At 38.7% G+C, this 20,983-nt stretch overlaps 1 protein-coding gene across 8 annotated transcripts in view; it reads left to right on the top strand.

Moving 5' to 3' along the window:
- TJP1 (tight junction protein 1) overlaps positions 1 to 20,983 on the top strand; it is a 190,283-nt gene that overhangs the window by 141,938 nt on the left and 27,362 nt on the right. For all 8 annotated transcript variants that reach the window (XM_017737690.1, XM_017737677.1, XM_017737675.1 and 5 more), the window contains exons 4-10: positions 9,157 to 9,213; positions 13,674 to 13,798; positions 14,011 to 14,113; positions 15,545 to 15,824; positions 16,391 to 16,494; positions 17,300 to 17,468; positions 17,827 to 17,971. In XM_017737690.1, the coding sequence (XP_017593179.1) occupies positions 9,157 to 9,213; positions 13,674 to 13,798; positions 14,011 to 14,113; positions 15,545 to 15,824; positions 16,391 to 16,494; positions 17,300 to 17,468; positions 17,827 to 17,971 (983 nt within the window). The remainder of the gene's footprint in view (positions 1 to 9,156; positions 9,214 to 13,673; positions 13,799 to 14,010; positions 14,114 to 15,544; positions 15,825 to 16,390; positions 16,495 to 17,299; positions 17,469 to 17,826; positions 17,972 to 20,983) is intronic.

Here is a 20,983-nt window from a genome sequence, read left to right as displayed (position 1 = left end):
TAGAAATTAACCTATGCAGGCTACTCTTTTATTGTCAAGATGGAAGATGTCAAAGGCCGTTTTTGTGCACCTGTAACTGGAATTGTAATGCAAGGCTCTTAAACATTTGTTCATACTTGGAAGCTCTGAGTAGTGTCTTGGAAAACCAACCCAGCTCTGTCTTAGTGGGATATTGTTGCCTATCCTGAAGCTCTCATTTGACAGATCTTCAGAGTATAATGATCTAAAATTTATGTGGTGCAGCACTTGGTGACTAGGTTATGATTCTCTTGATTAGAGACAAGGTGAGAAGCAGTCTGTCTTCAGGTGAAGTGCTTGAAAGCTTTGATTGCTGCACTGATGTCTATATTCATGTTGGTAATTCCTTGGGGGACATATCTGCTACTTGTGTGCATTTTGGTTTTGTGTTTTTTAAATAAAAAGCTGTAGTCAGATACAGAAGATTTATTTAGGCTTCTTATATAAAGCTAATACAGTATCATTTTGCTTTCTTTGATACTGATACTGTGCTCTTCTCCTTCCCCAAGGGAAAAACCAACTGGAATAACTCCAGCTGATGTTCTTTGAGTGATAAAACACTAATGTCAAGCTGTGTATAAGAGTAGAGATGGAGGTTGTGTCGGCAGTTGGATGATTGGATTTGGTTTCAGAAATGTGCTGGCAATGTGACTTACGTAGAATCACAGAGTAATTAAGGTTGGAAGGGACTCTTAGAGATCAGCTAGTCCAAGTCTGTGCTCAAAGCAGTTCTCACTAAATCTGATTTATAGAATAATTGCAGAACAGTGAGCTCAGATCATCTAGAGCTCATCAGAGCTCTGGAGATCATCTAGTCCAGCCCCATACTCAGAGCAGGGTCAACTACAGGGTTGCCCTGGATCTTGTCCAGATGAGTTCTGAGCCCCTCCAAGGATGATATTCCATGGCCTTCCTGGGCAGTCTGCACCACCATTTGATCACCACTGTGGTTTTAAAACAAACCCACCAGGCAGCTGTGGGACTAGAATTTGCTGTTCTAAGCTGTGTCAGTGCTGTGAAACTGGTCACAGCTGTGTGTACTTCTGAGCTCCACTGGTGCACTTCAATAGGACTTGTTTTACTTTGGTGAGAGGCTGTAGTTTAAGCTTTTACATTCCCAGGACTGCCTTACAAACTGTACCAGGAGCAGGTGCTGTTGTTGAAGTTGAGATGAACTGGTGGGGATACGGTTAGCAATGACCACAAAAATATATGTAACACTTTCACAAGATACAAGGGAGGGGATGTTTTTGAGGATGGAAACTAGTAGGAGGGTAGTGTGTGCTGCCTAAGCAGGTACCTGTGGTAAAATAATTGCTTTTCAAGTTGCATCCTAAGATTTAAACAATTGAAATATTACATGAGTTCCTTGAAGATCTTGGTTTTGAAATGATACCAAAAAAAAAAAAATCAAATTTGAGGTAAATAATGAGAGGATAAGTCCTTTCAGTTATATGTTAAAATTTATACTCTGAATTAGGAATCTTTAGGTCCTAATAATACTGACATAGGTCAGTATGGTAGAGAAATTACTTAAAGCAAAGTGCAAGTTGTCTGTGCTTCTGTGGTAACATCCCTTGCTGGGGGGAGAAACATGGCTTGCCACTTGGCTTTTTTAGCCTCTGTTCTGTGTGATTTTGCTATCTTTTGCTAGTGTACTGGCTTGAAGTAGTGATCTGTGAAACACTATTGCCAGCACTTTGGAGTTTGTGATCCTATGTGGTTTCACTGCCAGCTGAAAGGCAAAATGGAAAGAAGCAAAAAGAGGCAAGGATCCCATACGTTGAAGCACAGTTTCCCCACGCCTTAGCTATCAGGAGCTAGTAAGCTTTGCTTAGCTGCTGGCTGATACTGTTACCAGGGTGTTTGAGTGGTGTTCTTCATCTGAAGTAACTTGACCTGAGATCATTTGAGATATATCTGCATGTGGGTCTTGCGCTCTGGTTTGTTTTGCCTTATTCCTGAGTGTCAGCCTTCTGCCTTTCATGGATAATGTGATTTACTAGGCCTGTGTCATAAACACTTCTATAAATACTCAGATTTAACTGGATCTGTAATCCAGTATTTAATTATTTAACTAAAATGCAGCATCCCTTCAAATTTGTGCATACTGTTCTTGATTAGGGCTTTTTTTGGAAGAGGGGTCTAACATTTTTTCCATTGAGCAGCAGTACTACCAACAGAAAGGTTTTATGATCCCATCTGTGATGTGTGAAGCTTTGACTTGAGAGGCCATTCTGGAAAAGTGAGTCATGCTAAACAAGCTGAGTATTACATGGATGTGGTGAGTTAAATACTGAGCTACTTTTTTAGCTTGGAGAGAACAGTGCCCAGAAGTCAGAGCAAAAATGTCTCTTGTAGAAAAATTTGTCGAGAAAACTTGTGGTTAGGGGTGTTTTTAGATACATGCAGTATCTATATGTTCAAAAGGTAGCCACAAACCTCTGGAATTTTATGTCAGGAAGCAGTGGAAATTGTGTTTAGTAAGGTAGTGTCTTGCAGAATGGCATGTGGTTTTGGAAGCACGCAGAATTGAGTGAAATGGTTAAACAACAGAGTTATTTTTAAAACATACATGTATGTATTTAGTCCTACTTTTTCCTCTCAAGGTTGTTCTTCATGATGTAAAGATTAATTGTACTGTTCAAACTGTCCATGTGTGCTGCTGTAGAGACTTCGTACTTACAGAGTGATCTAAATCAAAATAAGTTCATTTTATTAACATGCAGTGTTGAAAATCCTGTATTTTTTCTAAGTTGGATTGCGCATTCTCATCTGAAGAGCAGCTTTAATTGTGGTTTTCCTCGTACAGACTTTTCATGAGGTGGGGCTGTTTAATATAGGTGAATGTTTGGGAGGAGTGGAACTCTTGACTAGAGCTTGGAACCTGTACAATATATCAAATGGGAAAAAATTGCAATGAGCACTGCTTTACTTTTAGGTGGTTAGTACATCTGCTTTAGAGAATAAGGTTATTATTTCTATTTCAAGAGATGGTTGATATCACTTCTGTGGATGTGCACTCAGAAGGGGAGTTCTCAGCTGAAGACTGACTTCTCAGCTTCAGTGATTCTGTGGAGTTTTTTTATACACATCTCAAAAGAGTCCTTTAGTGGGTGCTTTCTCCTCAATTTAGCAGTGCTGCGTAAAAGAGATAATCAAATAGACAAACAACGTGCACCTGATGCTCTGTGGCAGTCCCTGAGCTGCTCCGTCTGATCTCTTGAGTCTTCTCCTCTGTTCAGGAAAACAGTCCTTCTCCTTGGAAGGAGTGATGATCAAATAAAAAACCAAGATACAGGCTGTTTGCAGAGTGTAGGACAGAGATAGCGGGCTGTGGGTGGGAATGTAGCTGCAGCAGTGTGCAGTTTGCTGTGGGGACCCTGCCTCAGTGCTCTCCTCCGCCTGACTGCCTGCACTTGCTCCAGAAGTTGGCTGCCAGGATTGGAAATACCTCAAGTAACTCTAAGGTTCCCTGTAGAGAGGCTGTGGTGCATTGTGTATGTGTTAGACTATGGAAGACAAAGCTCTCCTTTCAGCTGATAAAATCAGTCAGATAATGGGATTCTGACCTCATTGCACTAATTGCAGGGGAACAACTGTTAAAAAATGGGTCTCCTGCCCCCAGTCAGCTGAAGGCTTTTATGATAAGGCAATTGGAGGGAATCTGTTGGAATTTAAGGTGGCTGTAGTTCAACTAGGCAAGGACAAAGGTGAGTATCTGTAGGGAAGTCATCGTGGTTGGTGTTGGAAACAACACTGTGCTGCAGCTGAGTGCTGAAAGATGCTGTGTGTAGAGAAATGACCTCTTCATTCCTTGTTCTGGGCTGGCTAAGGGAAGATTCTGTTTTCTATACTTCCTCAGGAAGCTGTGTGTTTTGGATATTGACTTTGATTATGTTGGTTTTTTTAAGTGAATGATAAATATCACCCCCTAGATACCTAACAAATTGCAGAAATTCTTGTAAGAGTTTCAAATTCTGATCGTTCTGATAAGCACTTTTAATTCTTGTTCCCACAAGTGCAGTTAAAATGTATTGATACTGCATTTAACCTTTAGAACTTGGAAGTTTAATAGCATCCTGCTGCTGAACTGGACTTCCCCAAGAATAGTGGAAAATTAATTTTAGAAGCCAAACAGAAATGCAGCAAGATGGGTGAGGCATATGTATGTCTGGTGTATCCTTCTGAAGAGGGATTCACACTCTAAATGTATTATAGTTAATACTGTATGTAATACAAGATTATATAGTAGAGTATATAGAGTGAATACAGTATTTTTTCCCTCTTTTGACACAGCCCAGTACCAGTTCTTCCTTCTGTTTTTTTGTGTCATAAATAAGAACACTGTCACAGTTGTTATGATTTTCGCAGGATAAATAGGAATGTTTTTTGACATGAGCATTTTATTGTAAGTATGATATACACAAGACTGCAAGCTTGAAGCAAAGCTGGTGTTCTTTTACATGGCTGAGTTTGTGATCTGACCATTCATTTCCTGTGGTTTGCTTGTTGTGGTTGAAAGAGCTCACAGCTGTCAGATACCTCTCCTCTCCCCACTGTGTTCTGTGCAGAATAGGAGCGATATGCCCCCTGAGGTAGCAGAAACAATTGCTTCATTTTATTGTCTGTAGAACAGCTGTCAATGCTGTTACGCAAAACCAGACTGGTAAAGATGCTAAATGCAACTTAGTGCTTCCTACAGTAGGTTCTTCTTGTGTACTCCAGAGGAAAATCTGTTTTAGGTAGATACCTAGGTATTATTTTCTCTGAAAATGTAATAATCTCTTTGTCCTCACTTTGTCCTTAGTGAGGAATGTATGGAAATGGATGGCAACTGTAGATATTTAACACTTACATTTATTTATTGAAAATTACTGTTAAATTTTACTAAGAAATAACATGGTTGAAAACTCATTTGACCTCAAAATTTGATCACAATTGAGGAAACAATTCCTTAAAATCTATCTTGTCATTTAGAACACAATTCACTTTTTATGAAAAGCAGTTGAGTTAAAAAGGGAACAATAATTCCTATAGTAAATCCCCCTAGACTTTGAAAGAAACATTGGGAAACTATTTGGGCTTGGATTTCAAGAATATGTAGGAGCTCTGGCCTTAGTCTGAGCTGAGGTGTAGAAATCTAGAAAGTGTTAATCTGCAAGAAACCTCCCCTTGGGAAACTTGCGTTATTTTAAGGTAGAATACTAATTGCTGTTGCTGTTGTTTGAAGCTTTCCAAATGTGAACTGGAATTGTCTTCTCAAGCCTGTGGGTGGCTTCAGTGCTGCTGCTGGCAACAGCTTTTTCACCTGCGGTAAACTGAGCAATGGCATTTGCAACATGGCTGCATTGAAATATGTTGAGAAGGGGGACAAAAGATGTTTGCTTTTGTTTGAAGGACCCTTATAAGACCACAAAGAGAGCTTTCTGAAAAGATGTTTACTTTGATATGTTTATTTCTAAGGGCAATTCCAAAGATGAAAGAGTTGAACAAGATCGGATATTTCCAAGATTCTGAGCAAGTGATAAGTTTCATAACTTCCATATTGATGAATTGCAACATCATGTATGACTCTATCCTTTAAATAGTAATAAAATAAATATTAAAAAAAAAAAAAACCACAAAAAAAACCACATCCACTTGCCATATACAGAGCCAGGAATACTAATTGTCTATGTAAAGGTGTTTAAGATGAGCTTAAGGAAATTTATCGTTTTAATAAATCAAAAGCATGAAATAAATCACTAAAGTCATGATATCATCATTCTGTCTGTTCTTTTTATTCTTAATACATGTGCTCAGTTCTGGGCTCCTCAGTACAAGAAAGACAAGGAGCTGCTGGAGAGGGCCCAACGGAGGCCACAAAGATAATGAAGGGTCTGGAGCATCTCTTATGAGGAAAAGCTGGACCTGTTTAGTCTGGAGAAGAGTAAGAGGGGATCTCATTAATGCATAGAAATATCTCCAAGATGGGTGCCAAGAGGATGGTGCCAGACTCTTCAGTGGTGCCCAGTGACAGGATGAGGAGCAATGGCCATAACCTAAAGCACAGGAAGTTTCACCTCAGCATGAGGAAGAGTGTCTTTCCCTGAAGGGTGGCAGAGCACTACAATAGTTGCCCAGGGAGGGTGTGGAATCTCCCTCTCTGGAGACATTCCAAACCCACCTGGACACATTCCTGTGTCACCTGCTCCAGGTGACCCTGCCTTGGCAGGGGAGTTGGACTGGATGATCTCCAGAGTCCCTTCCAGCCTCAAAAATTGTGATTTTGTGATGTAGAGTCATTGGTAATATAAATATAGGAGTTTGCAAAGTTGTCCACTTGCATTTCAAAGGTATTAAAGGGTCTCTGTTAAATTATTATAACTCTAGATTGGGGCGTCTTAGTATTCTCCTATACTCCTAGTTTCTGGGTTGTTAGGCTGTATATATTTCTCAGTTCCTCTGAGTCACCTTGATTTCCCCTAAATTAGTGGTGGATAGCATGAAAAATAGAAGACTTTGAGTATGGCCTAGTAAGAGCAGCATCACAACAGGGACCTCAGCTGATGGTAGCACAGGCTCATTCTTCTGCCTCAGTTGTCAGTGTTAAGTGGGATGAGTACCTTCACAGGTCTTCTTCAAACTTCCCTTTTTCTTTTGTGAGTGAATGCAGTTCTTTACAGATCAGAAACTAACTCAAGTAAGCAGTTTGTGTCAAAGCCAACACTCACCTCAGACTGCCTTTGAACTGTTTTTCACTGTTCTTGATTGGACTGTTTGGGCATGCAGAAAGAATGAAAATAATGTATTACTTGCTTTGCTGTGTAACTAATGGATATTTGATGTTTCCAAGTCTTGTGCATTTGAAATGGATGTATTAGTAAAATCTAGGAGAGGTGATAGCAATAGTGTGAGCAAAAAAATGGGGAATAAAGTGGAAAGTCTGAGCTTCTGCAGAAAGGAGAAAGGCTTTAAAAGTGGCAGCCTCAATCTGACTGAGCAGTGAGTGCCCTGTCCAGGTTTAGAAAGGCTGGTGAGTTTGTGAAGTTGATTTTTTTTTTTTTTTTTTTTTTTTTTTTTTTTTTTTTTTTTAGCATTTGTCTTGGGTTTTTTGTGAAGTAGTGTCTTCTCACAGTTCTCAGAAGCATGTTAATAGGTAATTTCTGATTTTCTTAGTCATGGCTTAGCTGTTTTTGTTGTCTTGCCCTGCTCCAACTCTGGGTTTGCCAGTTCTCCCAGATCCAGTGGGAGCAGTGCTGAGCTGGTTAAACCGGGTTTTATCAGTTCATGCCATATCCAGAGCCAGTTGGTGTTGTTTGCACTGTGCCCTGTGTACCAAGCTCCAGCAGTGAGGCACAAGGACCCAGAGCTGTGGAAATCAGGCAGCTTGTCAGCCAAGGAGCTCAAACTGTGCTGGCTGAGGGGGGCTCTGCTGCTGACACAGGGCTGTACCTGTGGAGCGCTGCCAGAAGTGCAGTAAATGATCAGGCGGGTTAACTTCTCTCTTGATAATTGCAGGTAGAAATGAGGCAGCCTATTTCAATTAGCATGTGAATTGCAACTTTTGCAGTCCTTTATTGGATTCCTGTTGCCCCTTCTGAACAGGAGCTTAAAGCTTTTTGCTTTAGAAGTTTACTTGCAGAGATAATTCTTCACTTGTTGATGAGATGTTTAGCCTGAGAAGCCCTTGCCAAAACTAAGACAGAATGAGAACATCAGAAATAAGGAAGAAAATCAGTATTCCTTGACCGTTTAACAAGCAAACATTCTGTTTTGTTTCAAAGATGGCTTTGTGTGTGTAAATTGTTACTGTTTTAGTATATAGTCTGAGTTTAAAAAGCTGGAGAGAAACAGTCTAATTCTGGGATAGAGTTGAATCAATTGGTAATGCAAAGGAGCAACATTTGGTACTGAACTGAGGAGAATTACAGCTGTTTGAATGAAATAGATCCCAATTAAGTCACAACAGCACTTTAAAGATAAGTGTTCTCTGAAAGAGAAATGAGCAGTAGTGTGGCACATCCTAACGTTTGAAATTCAAGCACAAGATGCAGAGGCAAAAATGCAGAGCTTTTTGGCGTTATGAGAAGAGCTCGCTGTTTGAACCCAGTTGCAAATTCTGATATTCTGAAATTGGAAAAAGTTTGTTTGTGAGAGTAAACACTCCTACTGCTATTCCCTGTAATACAGGGCTGGATTAAAAATTCTGAGTACTTTTTGTTGTAGTGACTGAGTTACTGTAACTGGAACAAATTGAGAGCAAAGTAGATTTTCAAAAAACCAGTACCACCATGTTGCAGAGATGTTTTGTGTTCTGATTCTGTTCTTTAATTAGTGGATTGAATGCTTATGAGAGGGGAGGGTGTGGAGCAAAACACTGGACACTCCCCCTGAAAAGGTAGAAAATGTAGCAGCAGGACGTTTGCTATGCATTTCCTGCTGCCTTCCTGCCCGTTCTCAGGCCTTGGGCTCTGCTAGGTTTTCATCCCTCATGCTATGTTCCCCTTTCCAAATGTTTGCTTGTCGTGGCACGCTAAGTAGTTCTCTTTTAAGCAGAAATGCAGGTATGTCAATATTGTCGTAATGTTACTGTTTAATCTAGTTACCTTAGAGAGGACCTTGTAATTTCTGCAGTGCTACTGTTCACCAAAATAATTAGCCTACACTAAACTGCAGTCCATTAAATATGACCTGTGTGCATAATACTGTAGCACAGGTACTGTAATCTGTAGCTGGGTGTTCATGAATTAGCGGTAATCTGCATACAGTTAAAACAAGCAAAAGGAGAGTGTAAGTATGAATGTTAGAATATAAATACAACTGTTTGGACTACTGCAGGCTTAATGAGCAACCAAGAGTTTATATCACAAATGCTGCTTGTAGTCCTTCCCTTGAAACTTCTTTATAACTTCAAGCTCTGTAATCTATTTTGTCTGTTCTTCCCCACACCCTTTTCCACAGGAGCACAGGAAGTTCAGATGTGACATATAAAGGCAGGAAATGTGTAATGAATGAGCCAGGCCAACTTCTTCTGTAGCTATTCTATATGAATATTAATATTACTTTTGAATGTAAGTTTCTGTTTGTGGTATTATACAGCTATTGAAAGTGAAGTTTAATCTTTGGGTTGGTTTTTTTTTTTTTTTTCCTTAGAGCACAACAATGGAAGAAACAGCTATATGGGAACAACACACCGTGACTCTTCACAGGGTAAGTTCATACAATTGGCTCTGTGTGCCTAACGCAGGATACTGGTAGTTTTTGAAAACAATAGGAAAAGGCCAGATGTCAGGAAGTAAAAGGAAAGGAAACTGTCATATTCCTTTGTTTAAATTTAGAAGTGTTGTAAAAGCTCCATGTGATAGCTCTATTTGTTTGTTGGGTTTCAGAGATAAGCCTGCCTACAAATAACCATGCCAGAAACAAAGCTTTAGATTACATCTGTATTTAACTGAGGGGAGGTAGAAATCTGTGTTCATTTATGGTTGTGCTTGAAAGTTTTAAAACTTTATTTGCAGGGACACAAAATAATGTAGTTGCATATAAATAAATGTATTCAAAACTGTCTTATTTGCTTGCTGCTTTCTTAAACCAGTGGCTGGAAGTAGTGATTCTGGGTGGTCAGAATGTGTACCCTGCACAAAGGAATGTGTGCTGGGAATCAGTGAATAGCAAGACTGCTTTTGCATTTAGACTGATTCCTCTTGTTTGAGTTACTCCTAAATTAAACTGAGTTCTGATGCAGCTGTCATGAAGCTGTACAAGAGAGTCAATAAGGAATTAATTGCTTAGCGAAAGTCAGAGCCGGGTGGGATGCCATTTCTGGCAGCAACTGAGTATTAAAGTGACCGTGGAATCGTGGTCCAAATAGCAGTATTCATTCCAAAACCAGAGAGATGTAAAAGTGTTTTCTCAAGGGAGCAAGTTCTACCATTTGCCTTCACTTCATTGTTGAATAAAGGCATTTTAAAATTGTAGCTTTGGTGGGATGAATGGACCTTGGACAAAAAAATGCATATGTGTAGGTCAGCTGGTCAGATAAAATGGTAATTCTCTGTCAGACCTGTTAGCTGTTGATTCTAAAGGCTTTAATGTTGATTCAAAGTAACTGTTTGGGTAGGTGCCGTTTTGTGAAGGTAACAGTTACACTCAGTTTGACCAGAAGGCTGACAAAGTATCCTGTCTCTGACTGCAGCCACGTGAAAGAAAAGTATGAGTGAAAATGAAAATGTGTAGTGATGTTTATCTAGGCTACTCTTTAAGCTTCCAACAATTTTTAGGTCAACAAGTTTTTGAGCAAGAAGTGTTATTTCTATGTATAATTAATTGCCCTTTATGTTTTCATCTTGAAACTGTCCAGTCATCCCTGAAATTTCTGTAAACTTCAATTTTTTTACTCATATTAGTGATTAAAGCAGTACTGGTTTATAGTCAAAACCAAACAAAAAATGCTATAGTAATACAAGGTTGGCTCGTAGGCTTGGTGATACCTCATCTTCTCTTGAAGGGGAATTTTTCCTGGTCAATTGCAGCAGTAATTTCAGTGACACCAGAAGTGAGTTTAGTCAGTGCACAAAGACATAATGAAATGCTGCAATATGGTGTTACCTTGAACAAATTTTTAAAATAATTGGTAGGAACCAGAGATCTCGTGTTTGGCTGCACTTGCAGCATAGTCAGAAGTTCTTTTATAACATTGAGGTGAAACTATGATTTGACTATAATTTTGGTTATGATCTTTTATGTGCCAAAATTCTGCCAACTGTTCCGGTATAAATGTTTTGTTAGCTGATTAAGTAGCTCTTAGGTGTTGAAAGGTGATAGGTACTGTTAATAATTTTGATAGCATTAATTTAGTCAATTAAAAACAAAGTTATTTCCATCTGACAGATAAAAAACCCAATAGCCTTATGCTAATGTTAAACAAACACATGCTTAGAATTTATCCTTAGCATTGGGAAGAGGGTTTACTGGTGAATTCCAGCACTACTGTCAAAAGACTCGTTAGAAAGTTTTTGGGAAGGAGAGGCTGGAATTTCTCAGCGTTTTTTGTTCCCTTTCTTTACCACCCTTTCAACTTTCTAGACTGGACTGCTACTTAACTCTTAAGGAATTGAGCCAGTCTCAAGTTCAGTTAAAGCTTATCAGGTAGCTACAGTTTATCTTTTATTGAGAGATCCTCTGGGTTTATATACTTAAAACTGCAAAGGACTTGAAGAAGGAACCATGCACTTTGTATGCAAATGTGGTTTTTCTCCTGCTTGGAACTCAGTTCTGTGTGTCTGTGGTAGATGTTGGTGTCCTTCCCCCAAAGCACAGAAACCAGGTATGTACCTACCTTTTTGCCTGCCCCACATTGCATTACTATGGGGAAGTACGATAGTACAGCTCTTTTTTTGGTGTTTTTTCTACAACATCTGACAGGTGAAGTTGTGATACAAGAGATTTTTCTTAATGCAGTTTTACTTAAGATACATGTTAGTATCCTGTATAATCTGTAGTGATCAACATCTTGCTATTTCCAGACATGTTTAGGAACTATGCTCAGTTTTCAGAGAGCAGTTCTGATAGTCAGTTGTCTCTCAAGATGATGGTAGGCAGCAGGATAAAATGAAAAGTAGGTAGGCTGATTTTTACTGGAAGGTTTCTTATGTGACCTCTTAAATTTTCAGAAGGATTTAGGATTTGATTTTTTAATTGGGAGAGTGTTTCTGAAGACCTTGATTTATCTTATTAGAAACTCTTTATCTGACCTGTAGGCTCTTTTAAGTGCTCTATATGAGACTCCAGAAGCCTTGAAGCAATGCAAGGGAACATCGAAGTATGAAATGTAGTCATCTTCATACTGGTGATTTGATTTGCAAATCTACTTTTAAAAAGTAGTATGGCAAAAAAGTGGTATGGCAAGCAGCAAGATAAGGCTTACAGTGAGTTAGCCTGATGATTGTATTTCTTATCATGAGTGGAGAATTTAAAAAATATTTTTGTTTATGGTGAAGGAAAGATAGAGAATATTTAAATGAAGTTTGACATAAATGTCTGTTATTATCTCTTTTTCTCCCTTTCCTTCCCCACCCAAATACAGTACAAACTAAGTTCTCTTTGTTAGAGCAATGGAAAACTAAAAGGAGGAGTGTCATGAGAGGGGAAATATTACTGTTTTGAAAGGGTTTTTTGTAACATATTTGTGTAGGCTATTATATATTCTCTTTGACCTTAAAAAATAAAACAGAAAAAAACGCTCGGCTCTGGCCATGACTGGACATTGAGATCCTCCTTCATGGCACCAAGCTTCAGTTAATTCTTGCATCCCATCCATGATTTCTGGTTAATCTAGCTAGGATGTATTTTGAAAAGAAATCCATTCATCCTCTAATGAATTAAAATGGATATAAAAGACACAGTAAGGTGTAGCCTTCCCCAGTCCCCCACACTTAGACCAGCTTCCTTCTTGGCAACAGTATGGACTAACTGCTTGACTCTATTTCTGAGCAGTGAATCTCCAAATCTGTATTTTAGTACTGTATGTTCCAATTCACTGCTTACAGGCAAATCTGAAGCATCTCTTTATGACCTCTGTTTTGGGAGGAAATAGGAAACATGTTGGTTTTGGGCAGTAATTAGTGTCCAAAAAACTGAAAGTCACGTGTCTTGCAGCCAGATGCAGACTGCCATGTTGTCTCTGCTGTCACTGGAAGGTTACGAAACTCCTTGCTAAAGCTGGGTCATGTTTGTTGAAAAGTCTGAAAAAGAGGAGGTGAAGTCTGCCAGCACAAAGTGTGTGCTGTGCGAAATGGAGGGGTGGGATTGACCCAAACCTGATTTTTTTTCTGTCCAGTGACTGCATTATGCATAGTTGAAAATTGCAGGATTTGAGTAAAATTTAAAGCATTTAAATGGTAATATCCTCAAAATGTTTTCTGTGCAATGATGAAAGAGCTAGATGGTTTGCAGATCAGTTATACTTAGAAAGCTTATTTCCCACCCTCTCTGCTTCCAGGCAGAAATGTAAGCATCATTGTTGTATCTTGAAATATCTAACAGGAATAACTTTTCAGAGGCACTGACCTTGCTGTAGTGGCAGGTCACCCTAGAGGGAGAAGATTGAAGCAAATTACTTTTGTTAAGATGCAGATGATTTGCAAGTGCTGACAAGGTTTTGATGTATTTAATGGTACAAGGGATCTTGGTATTATTCGTAAGAACTGAGCCTGCAGTCATTCTACTGTGTGCTTCAATCCTGTCAGTTCCTGAGCTAAGTGAGGTCAAGCTGGGTAAATACCATAATGTGAAAACTCAAAGAAAGTGTTGCAGGAAGTGATACAGCGGTTTGAGTCAGTGTTGCAGCTCAGTGGAATGGTTTGTTGTGCTTACTGAAGATTGAGGTCTTGCTGATGACCACCTGAGGTCTAGGCCATAAAAATGCAAATGAGAACTCTAATCTCTTGGGAGAGACTAGGTAGTTACTCCAAAACTCTTTGCCTTCTAAAAGTGCTTATTTTTAATCTGTCTCCTGTTACTGGATTGCATAGCATTGATTCTTTCATTGGTCCTGCTTTCTTTCAAAAACTTGTATTCATCTCATAGGACCTTTTTGTGTTCAGCATGGGAATACAAATTGTGACCGTTAGATATTGGAAAGTAAAAAGATTTCTCTTGTTACATTATAGGCCCCTGGATTTGGATTTGGTATTGCAATATCTGGAGGAAGAGATAATCCTCACTTTCAGAGTGGTGAGACATCAATAGTTATTTCTGATGTGCTGAAAGGAGGCCCAGCAGAAGGACTGCTACAGTAAGTGCCAAACTGTACCTGGGTTCTGATTTGGGGGCATTCATCTTTGTCAGTAGTAGATTAACCTAATTGTTTGCTCTCAAGTTGTCTGTCTGTAACTGTTGGTTTAGTAGGTTAGTAATACAGGCAGTTGGCTCAGGGGCGCCTATTTACCAATATTTTCTTCTTGGTATAAAGTATTTATACTGTACACTGTGATGTTTTTCATGTAGAGAAAATGACCGTGTTGCAATGGTTAATGGAGTTTCAATGGATAATGTCGAGCATGCGTTTGCTGTTCAGCAGCTGAGGAAAAGTGGGAAGAATGCCAAAATTGTAAGTGAATGTCTTGAAGACTTAAAATTCCATAGTTATAGAAAATGACTAAAATACAAAAGTGAAATAGTGAAATGTCTGCTATAAAATATGGGCATGATGCAAGGTACCTGAATAACACCTATGTGATGCTTCAGGTTTGAGTGATGACCACGGCATGTTTATCAAGTGGGTCACTCAAAATGTTTTTTTAAAATGTGAATGATGATTGCATAATTTGGCACTGGATAATTCAGGCGCCTTTTCTTTATGGTAAAGTTCTTCTCAGACTGCCAAATTGTGGCAAATAAGCTTTGTTTAATATTTGTTTACTTTGTTGGATGCACTATTACTGAGTTTTTCAAAGGCTGGTGTAAGCTAAAGGACAAGCTGTTCAGGCACTAACACAGTTCTTTTTGTGCTCAGAAAACAGTTTGCCAAAATTAAGTATAATTACCTTAATTCCTATAATTTTGTAGGCTTATTCTAAGTGGTTGGTTTTTGAACTTTTGCAAAACAGAACAGGTCATCACCAAAGGGTGGTAATCCAGCTTTCTGTAGAAGTTTGGGGGTTATGCTACAAAAAAATAGAACAAAAAATGCACAATGTTAGGAAGTTCCTTAATTAATGAAAACAAACTCCTAGGGCTTGTAGAAAAGCTTTTGTGCAGGCAGATTTTTTAGTACATTTGTATGCTTTAATGCTGTTGCAAAAAAGTGTAATGTTTTGCATTTGTAGGTTTGGTAGCAGTTCTTTAAAGCTTACAGAAAGCAACGTGTGGCAAGCCGTGCAACGCTTTCAGTATCTTAAGTATTTGGTGTGTAGATTTATGTAAAAAAAAAAAGTAATGAAAACTTTATGGTAGAACTTGGTTTGGTTCTGTAATACATAGAAAATAAATCTCTGAACAGGGCTGGCTCATATTCTGGAACCAGCTGTCTCTGTTAGTGCAAACCAACTTTGAACTTCCAAAAGGACTGCTACCCTTCCTCCATGTCTTGCATAAACATTTCTTTGGAAGACTGGGAGGCTTCAAAGTTGAGCAGAATTACTGTCAATAACATACTGAGTATACACTAGATTACATGTTAGCAAAAAAGGTTTTTAGCAGTGCCAGTAACTGATTTTGTGGTTTTAAACAGAGAGGGCATTCAGATACACAGCACTGAAGATAGAATATTGTTTTGTGCTACAAAGGCTGTTATCCTTTTGCCACTTTTGCATAAGTATTAAAAAGCACTAAAAGAACTGTAAAAACAAGTTTCTAGTAATCTGTATTGATAAGTCTTCTGTATTAATTGGATATAATTTTATAATGAGGATGCAGCAATTCAGAGCATTCGCAAATACCTCTGCATGTTTTGAATTCTGGGATTAGCTTGGCTTCTGACATTTAGCCAACACCATTAGCATTACACAGCCAGAGGCTGATATCTACTGTTGGGTTGTAGACTATCCGAAGGATGAAGAAAATTCAGATTCCAGTGACTCGACCAGACCCTGAACCAGTGTCTGAAAATGAGGATGACAGCTATGATGAAGAAATCCGGGATCCAAGGAGCAGCCGTGGTGGTCCCGGTGCCAGCAGGAGGCACGAGAAGAGCTGGGTCAGAGATCGCAGCGCGAGCAGGGAGAGGAGCTTATCTCCAAGGTCAGACAGGAGGTCTGTCACCTCCAGCCAGCCCGCAAAACCCACCAAAGTCACACTGGTGAAATCCAGGAAAAATGAAGGTAACTTGTCTGTACATCCCTTGCAAAAACTTTTGCTGGTTTTAAAGGCCAGCTGCTTCACTCAGTGTTGTGTTATGGGCTGTGTGAACCATGCTGTTACCAGTTGGCCCATTTTACCAGTAGCTGGCTTAAAACTTAAAAAGTGCTATTGTGTTTCTAGTGGTATGTTTTGTATTCAAAAATCTGTGTGCTTAGTTAAGGGTAAACTATTATATAGTGTAAACAAATCCCAGTTGTGCAGCTGACATCTGGTAGTCAGCAGCTACCTACCTACATTTTAGCTGGGTCTTTAGTGGCTGTCTTATTTAGAAGAGGAGAAATTGTAGGTAGCATCTAAATCTGTTGAACAACAGCCCTGATTATAGGCAGAGTTAGGAAAAGAGACTGATAAAATGGTAAAGCTCTAACATAATTCTACTATGGCCCATTGTGTGCCAAGTTCTCTCTCTTCATGTTCCCTGTGTAAATACTGTATAAAGCAGTGTTGTAAATCTCCAGATACCTCTCTTTTTTTTTTTTTTTTTTTTCTACTGTAACTTCCATCAGTTTTTTCTTTTATTGTAAAGAGTATGGTCTGCGGTTGGCAAGTCATATATTTGTGAAAGAAATATCACAGGATAGCCTGGCAGCAAGAGATGGCAATATCCAGGAAGGAGATGTTGTACTGAAGGTACAGTATATGGTGGTAGGGGTTGTTCAAAGGCAAAACTTATTGATAGAACTCTGCTTAGAGTTGACTCTGTCAACAACTTGATTATAGTTAATAGACAAGAGTGTCACTTTTCATGAAATAATTTCAAAGATCAAATTTAATATAAATGAACCTCTCTAAGGAAAGGAAAATTACTAAGCCTTTTTGGTATTATTCCCTAAGCTTTAGTCAGACAAATAATGCCCACTGTAAATACATAATAAAGACTATTTGAAAACGTACGAAGCTTTGCTTAGTTGCAAGTAAAATGTTGTGGATTAATTTTTTGTGCCCCATCCCTAGCAGTGTCCAAGGCAAGCGGATGGGGCTTTAAGCAGCCTGGTCTAGTGGGAGGTGTCTCTGCCCATGGTAAGGTGGTTGGAACTGGATGGTCTTTGAGGTCCCTTCCAACTCAGCCCATTCTTTGATTTTTAATTTATACTAAGAATTTTTATTTTAAGATAGTGCTGTGGATGTGTTGGTGAAGGAAAATGGACCATTCCTTACTCTGTTGAGCATAGCAGTGCTGGTTCAAAAAACATAACTAATCTGTTACAAGTTTTGTATTAGTGGTAGAAGCTTTGACTTTGAAAGTTGAAAATAATTTTCTATATTATGCAATATTTTGGATGAGCCCAATGGTCTTCCACTATATTATGGTAATTTGGTAAATATTTAACTATCTCTAAATATTATCAGACAGAACACCAATATTTTTGCTGGAGATTCACTGGGGTTTTTTTAGTAAGTTTATATCTGTTCTTTTTTCCCCGCTCTATTCCAGATAAATGGCACAGTGACGGAAAATATGTCCTTAGCAGATGCCAAAACATTAATAGAAAGGTCAAAAGGCAAATTGAAGATGGTTGTTCAGCGAGATGAACGAGCCACACTGTTGAATGTCCCTGACCTTTCTGACAGTATTCATTCTGCTAATGCTTCAGAAAGAGATGGTGAGTATAAAAACTTGATTTCTAAAGAGAGAGAATTCCTTGTGTTGTCAAGATGTGAAATACCTAAGTGGGATGAGAGGGTGGGGAGGAGAAAGAGTTAGGAATAAGATTGTAATATGGGTAAATTTTTGTTTGAATGTGAATGAAATCCACACCTCCAAAAACCGTGGAGAAAAAGATACAGTCCCTATTCTTGTGGGTGTTCTTTCAGGAATATTAAGTTTGGTTTTTCTGTAATAATAAGCATAGATTTAACATCTTCATAAAAATTCTCTGCAAAAGCTTATTCCCATTTGAGCAGGTCACACCACCATTTAAATTACAGTCATTTCATGAAAAAACAACTTTTATTTAACAGACATTTCAGAAATTCAGTCGCTGGCATCAGATCATTCCAACCGATCACATGACAGGCCCCGCCGCAGTCGTTCACGATCTCCTGACCAGAGGTCAGAGCCTTCAGACCATTCCAGACATTCTCCACAGCAGCCCAGCAATGGCAGGTGATGGCAGCATTGTATTATTTTTAAATCAACTATTTAATGTGACATATAAGTTGTAGGAGTGCTTGGATTTATATGGTGTAACAAATGTGAAGCAGAACTATGGAAGCAGTAATATGACATTCTTTGTCTCAAGAGATGCAGATAATGATCCAGATATTTTAGACTTGAGGAGGAACTGAACCTTTCTTTAGTGTTACACCTTTTTTAAACATAGTCATAGAGCATGGCTGTATGAATGATAATGTAAGTTTGATAGCAATATGTTATTGAATAATATGTAGTTGTATTTTGGTTTTAGAAAGCAGTTAGCTGTGAGGAGATTTGAGATGACCTGTAGCACAGTTGCTGTTGCATGTCCAGCCTGGGTAAACTTGTTGAAATCTTGCTTTGTTTAGGCATAGGGATTATCTTATGTTTCTAAATACGTTTAGTTCCTACAAAACAAGGTGTATTGCACAGCAGGTTTAGCTTTTACACTCTAATTTTTAATATTTGAACTTGGTAATGGAACATTGATTATAATTCTTCAGTACATAAGTCTAATTTTATTTGAATTCAGATATAAGTAATGTACTTTATGGTTTGGAATTTTTTCTCCTGCCATATGAAACTTCAGTCCTGAATAAAAAATCTGCCCCGTTTTGGATTTCTGCAGTTTGGAAATAGACATTCTAATTGATTGATATAGGTTTCAGTGTTGGATTTCAGATTCTACTAAGTATTTGTAAGCGAAAAGTTTATCTTCTGACTGCTCATATATGATAGAGCAGAAGTTAGACTTGATTTGTGCAAATTCCAAATTCAGAGCCTCCATCTGAAGATTTTTAGATGCTGCTCAAAAACTCTGAGAAAACAAATTGCAGCTGGCTGTTTCATAAAAGATATGCCTGATTGCTTATTAATAAAATTTGGTTTGCCCAAGGGGAAAATATCGCTTACACCTTCAAGACTTTTAGAGTCTTTTAAAGATAATAAAACTGCAAGAGAGATTGTACCTGCATATGCACCTGCTTGGGGTTATGGGTTACAGACATTTTTGCTTCTCTGTACATTGTTCAGAGGGACCACAAGGCATGAAAGCTTGTTTTCCAGTAGGAACCCCATTAATGGGAAAAACCTGAAAGCAAGTTCCCAGAGGCAGGGCTTTGATTGTGAAGGTTGAGAGATCTCTGTCATATTTAAAAGCTGTATGTCTTGATGTGCATTTCTAGTCCAGGCTGATAGGGTTTGTGGAGGGAGGAACAAAAAACTATCAGAACTGTAACTATGACTGACTTAGCTTAGTGTTAGTGCTTTCCTGTCCTACTGCAGTGACTTAGGTAGATGGTCACTTCCTCCCTGTAGACCAAACTGTTGGAAGAATTAAATCCTCCCTGAAGGGAACTTTGAAGTTATCTCAACTCTGAATGCATCCGTTATATCTTCTTTCTGAGCAAGAGCTACTTTGGCATGACTTGATTTCCTGCGCGACATGTCCCTTTCAAGATCAGAAAATCTGGGCCCTGAGCCATGTAAAGAAAAATGTGTTGAGAGCAACTTCTCTTTGTAGTGGTTGTTTGTGCAAGTTTAAATCTACTATAAGATCAAATTAGTTATTAACTACTTATTCTTTTTTTAATTTGGTGGAAAATCTGGAGGAAGAAAAAGGCTTGAGAACGAGCTGAGGAAGAAATGTGCAAAAAGTCTTCCAACTAAGCTTAAGGAGGATGTTAAAAATGTATTGAAGATAATGAGTCTTTATTTAGACACTGCTCTGCCAAGTGTTTGTATGTTAATGAGGAGGGAAATTCCAGGGGAATCCTCTTAGTCCTATGGTACAAGCTTAAGTACAGACTGACATTTCTGGGTGAGGACTAGAGTACAGAAATCTGCTAACAGATCTGCTTCAGTGTTGCTTTGGGGTCTGACAGGGTCTTTAATGTTGTCCACCTTTCAGTATTCCACACTGGTATGTACATCAGGCTGCTTGCAATGCTCCTGGATATAGAGTTTCCATAACAATTGCTGTTTGATCATTCTGTCAAAGCATTAAATAGCACTTTAGGTTTTTTTAGTCTAAAGAAAATTCACAGATCTCTCTTGAACAGTCTTTTAAAAACTCAAATCCTAAAACTTTTTTCTTAACTTATTAACAGAAAGGACTAATTTTGCTTTGTATAACCTATAAAGAGTTGTACTTAAAAAGTTTGAATGAGTAAAAGAAGTCTCTGCACCTAAGCTGGAGAGTTGCTCAGGACAAGTACCACATATCCTTTCTAAGCTATCTGGTCTTACTGCTGGCACTAAGAAGTTGTTGAGCTAGGTAAGCTTTTTGACCCATCCTAAAGACTGGGATTTATAGCCAGGTGCTGCCAAACCTGCCAAGACTCTTATCTCTGGGCTGCCCTTTACTAATTGAGAGAACTCCTGCTTGGGAACTCTGTCTCCTATGCTGACTTCCTCACCTAGATATTGGAATAGCAAAAGCATCATCTGATACGTTTAACACTTCAGCCCCAGCAAGAAAGCTGTGGTAGCTTGAAGAAACCACTGTAGAGGTCATCATTATTTCTGGAAGGATGAAGCTGACTTCTGTAATACCCTTGTCAATTTATATGTGGCACGAGAGATTGGATATTCTGTCCATTTTCAAAACAAGCTGAAAAACTAGGATATAAGATAAAAATCAGGCCTATTTTGAATGTCTTTAGGAAGATGCTACTTTACTCTTAGTCTTTTCTTGCTAAACAGTTTGAGATGTGCTGAAAACACATTTGGGAAGAGCTTATGAGTTCATATTTTCTGTAACTTTCTGTAGAGACAAACATTGTGTTGCAGGCCATCTCTTGTTCTGCAGTAATAGCCACAGTGGATGGCACTAACATGTAGCTGATTGCATTTTGTAATTTAAAAATGTTTCCGTTAAACACACTTTAAAAAAATGTCAGGGAGAGGAAGTGAGGTAGAGGGGGCCCTGACACAGCACAGATGTTAAGCAAAAGTGTCACAGTGCACACAGGGAACTACACT

The sequence above is a fragment of the Corvus brachyrhynchos genome, unplaced genomic scaffold, assembly GCF_000691975.1.
Source record: "Corvus brachyrhynchos isolate BGI_N302 unplaced genomic scaffold, ASM69197v1 scaffold200, whole genome shotgun sequence".
Classification (NCBI taxonomy): domain Eukaryota; kingdom Metazoa; phylum Chordata; class Aves; order Passeriformes; family Corvidae; genus Corvus; species Corvus brachyrhynchos.
This window is presented reverse-complemented; position numbering and strand designations above follow the sequence as displayed.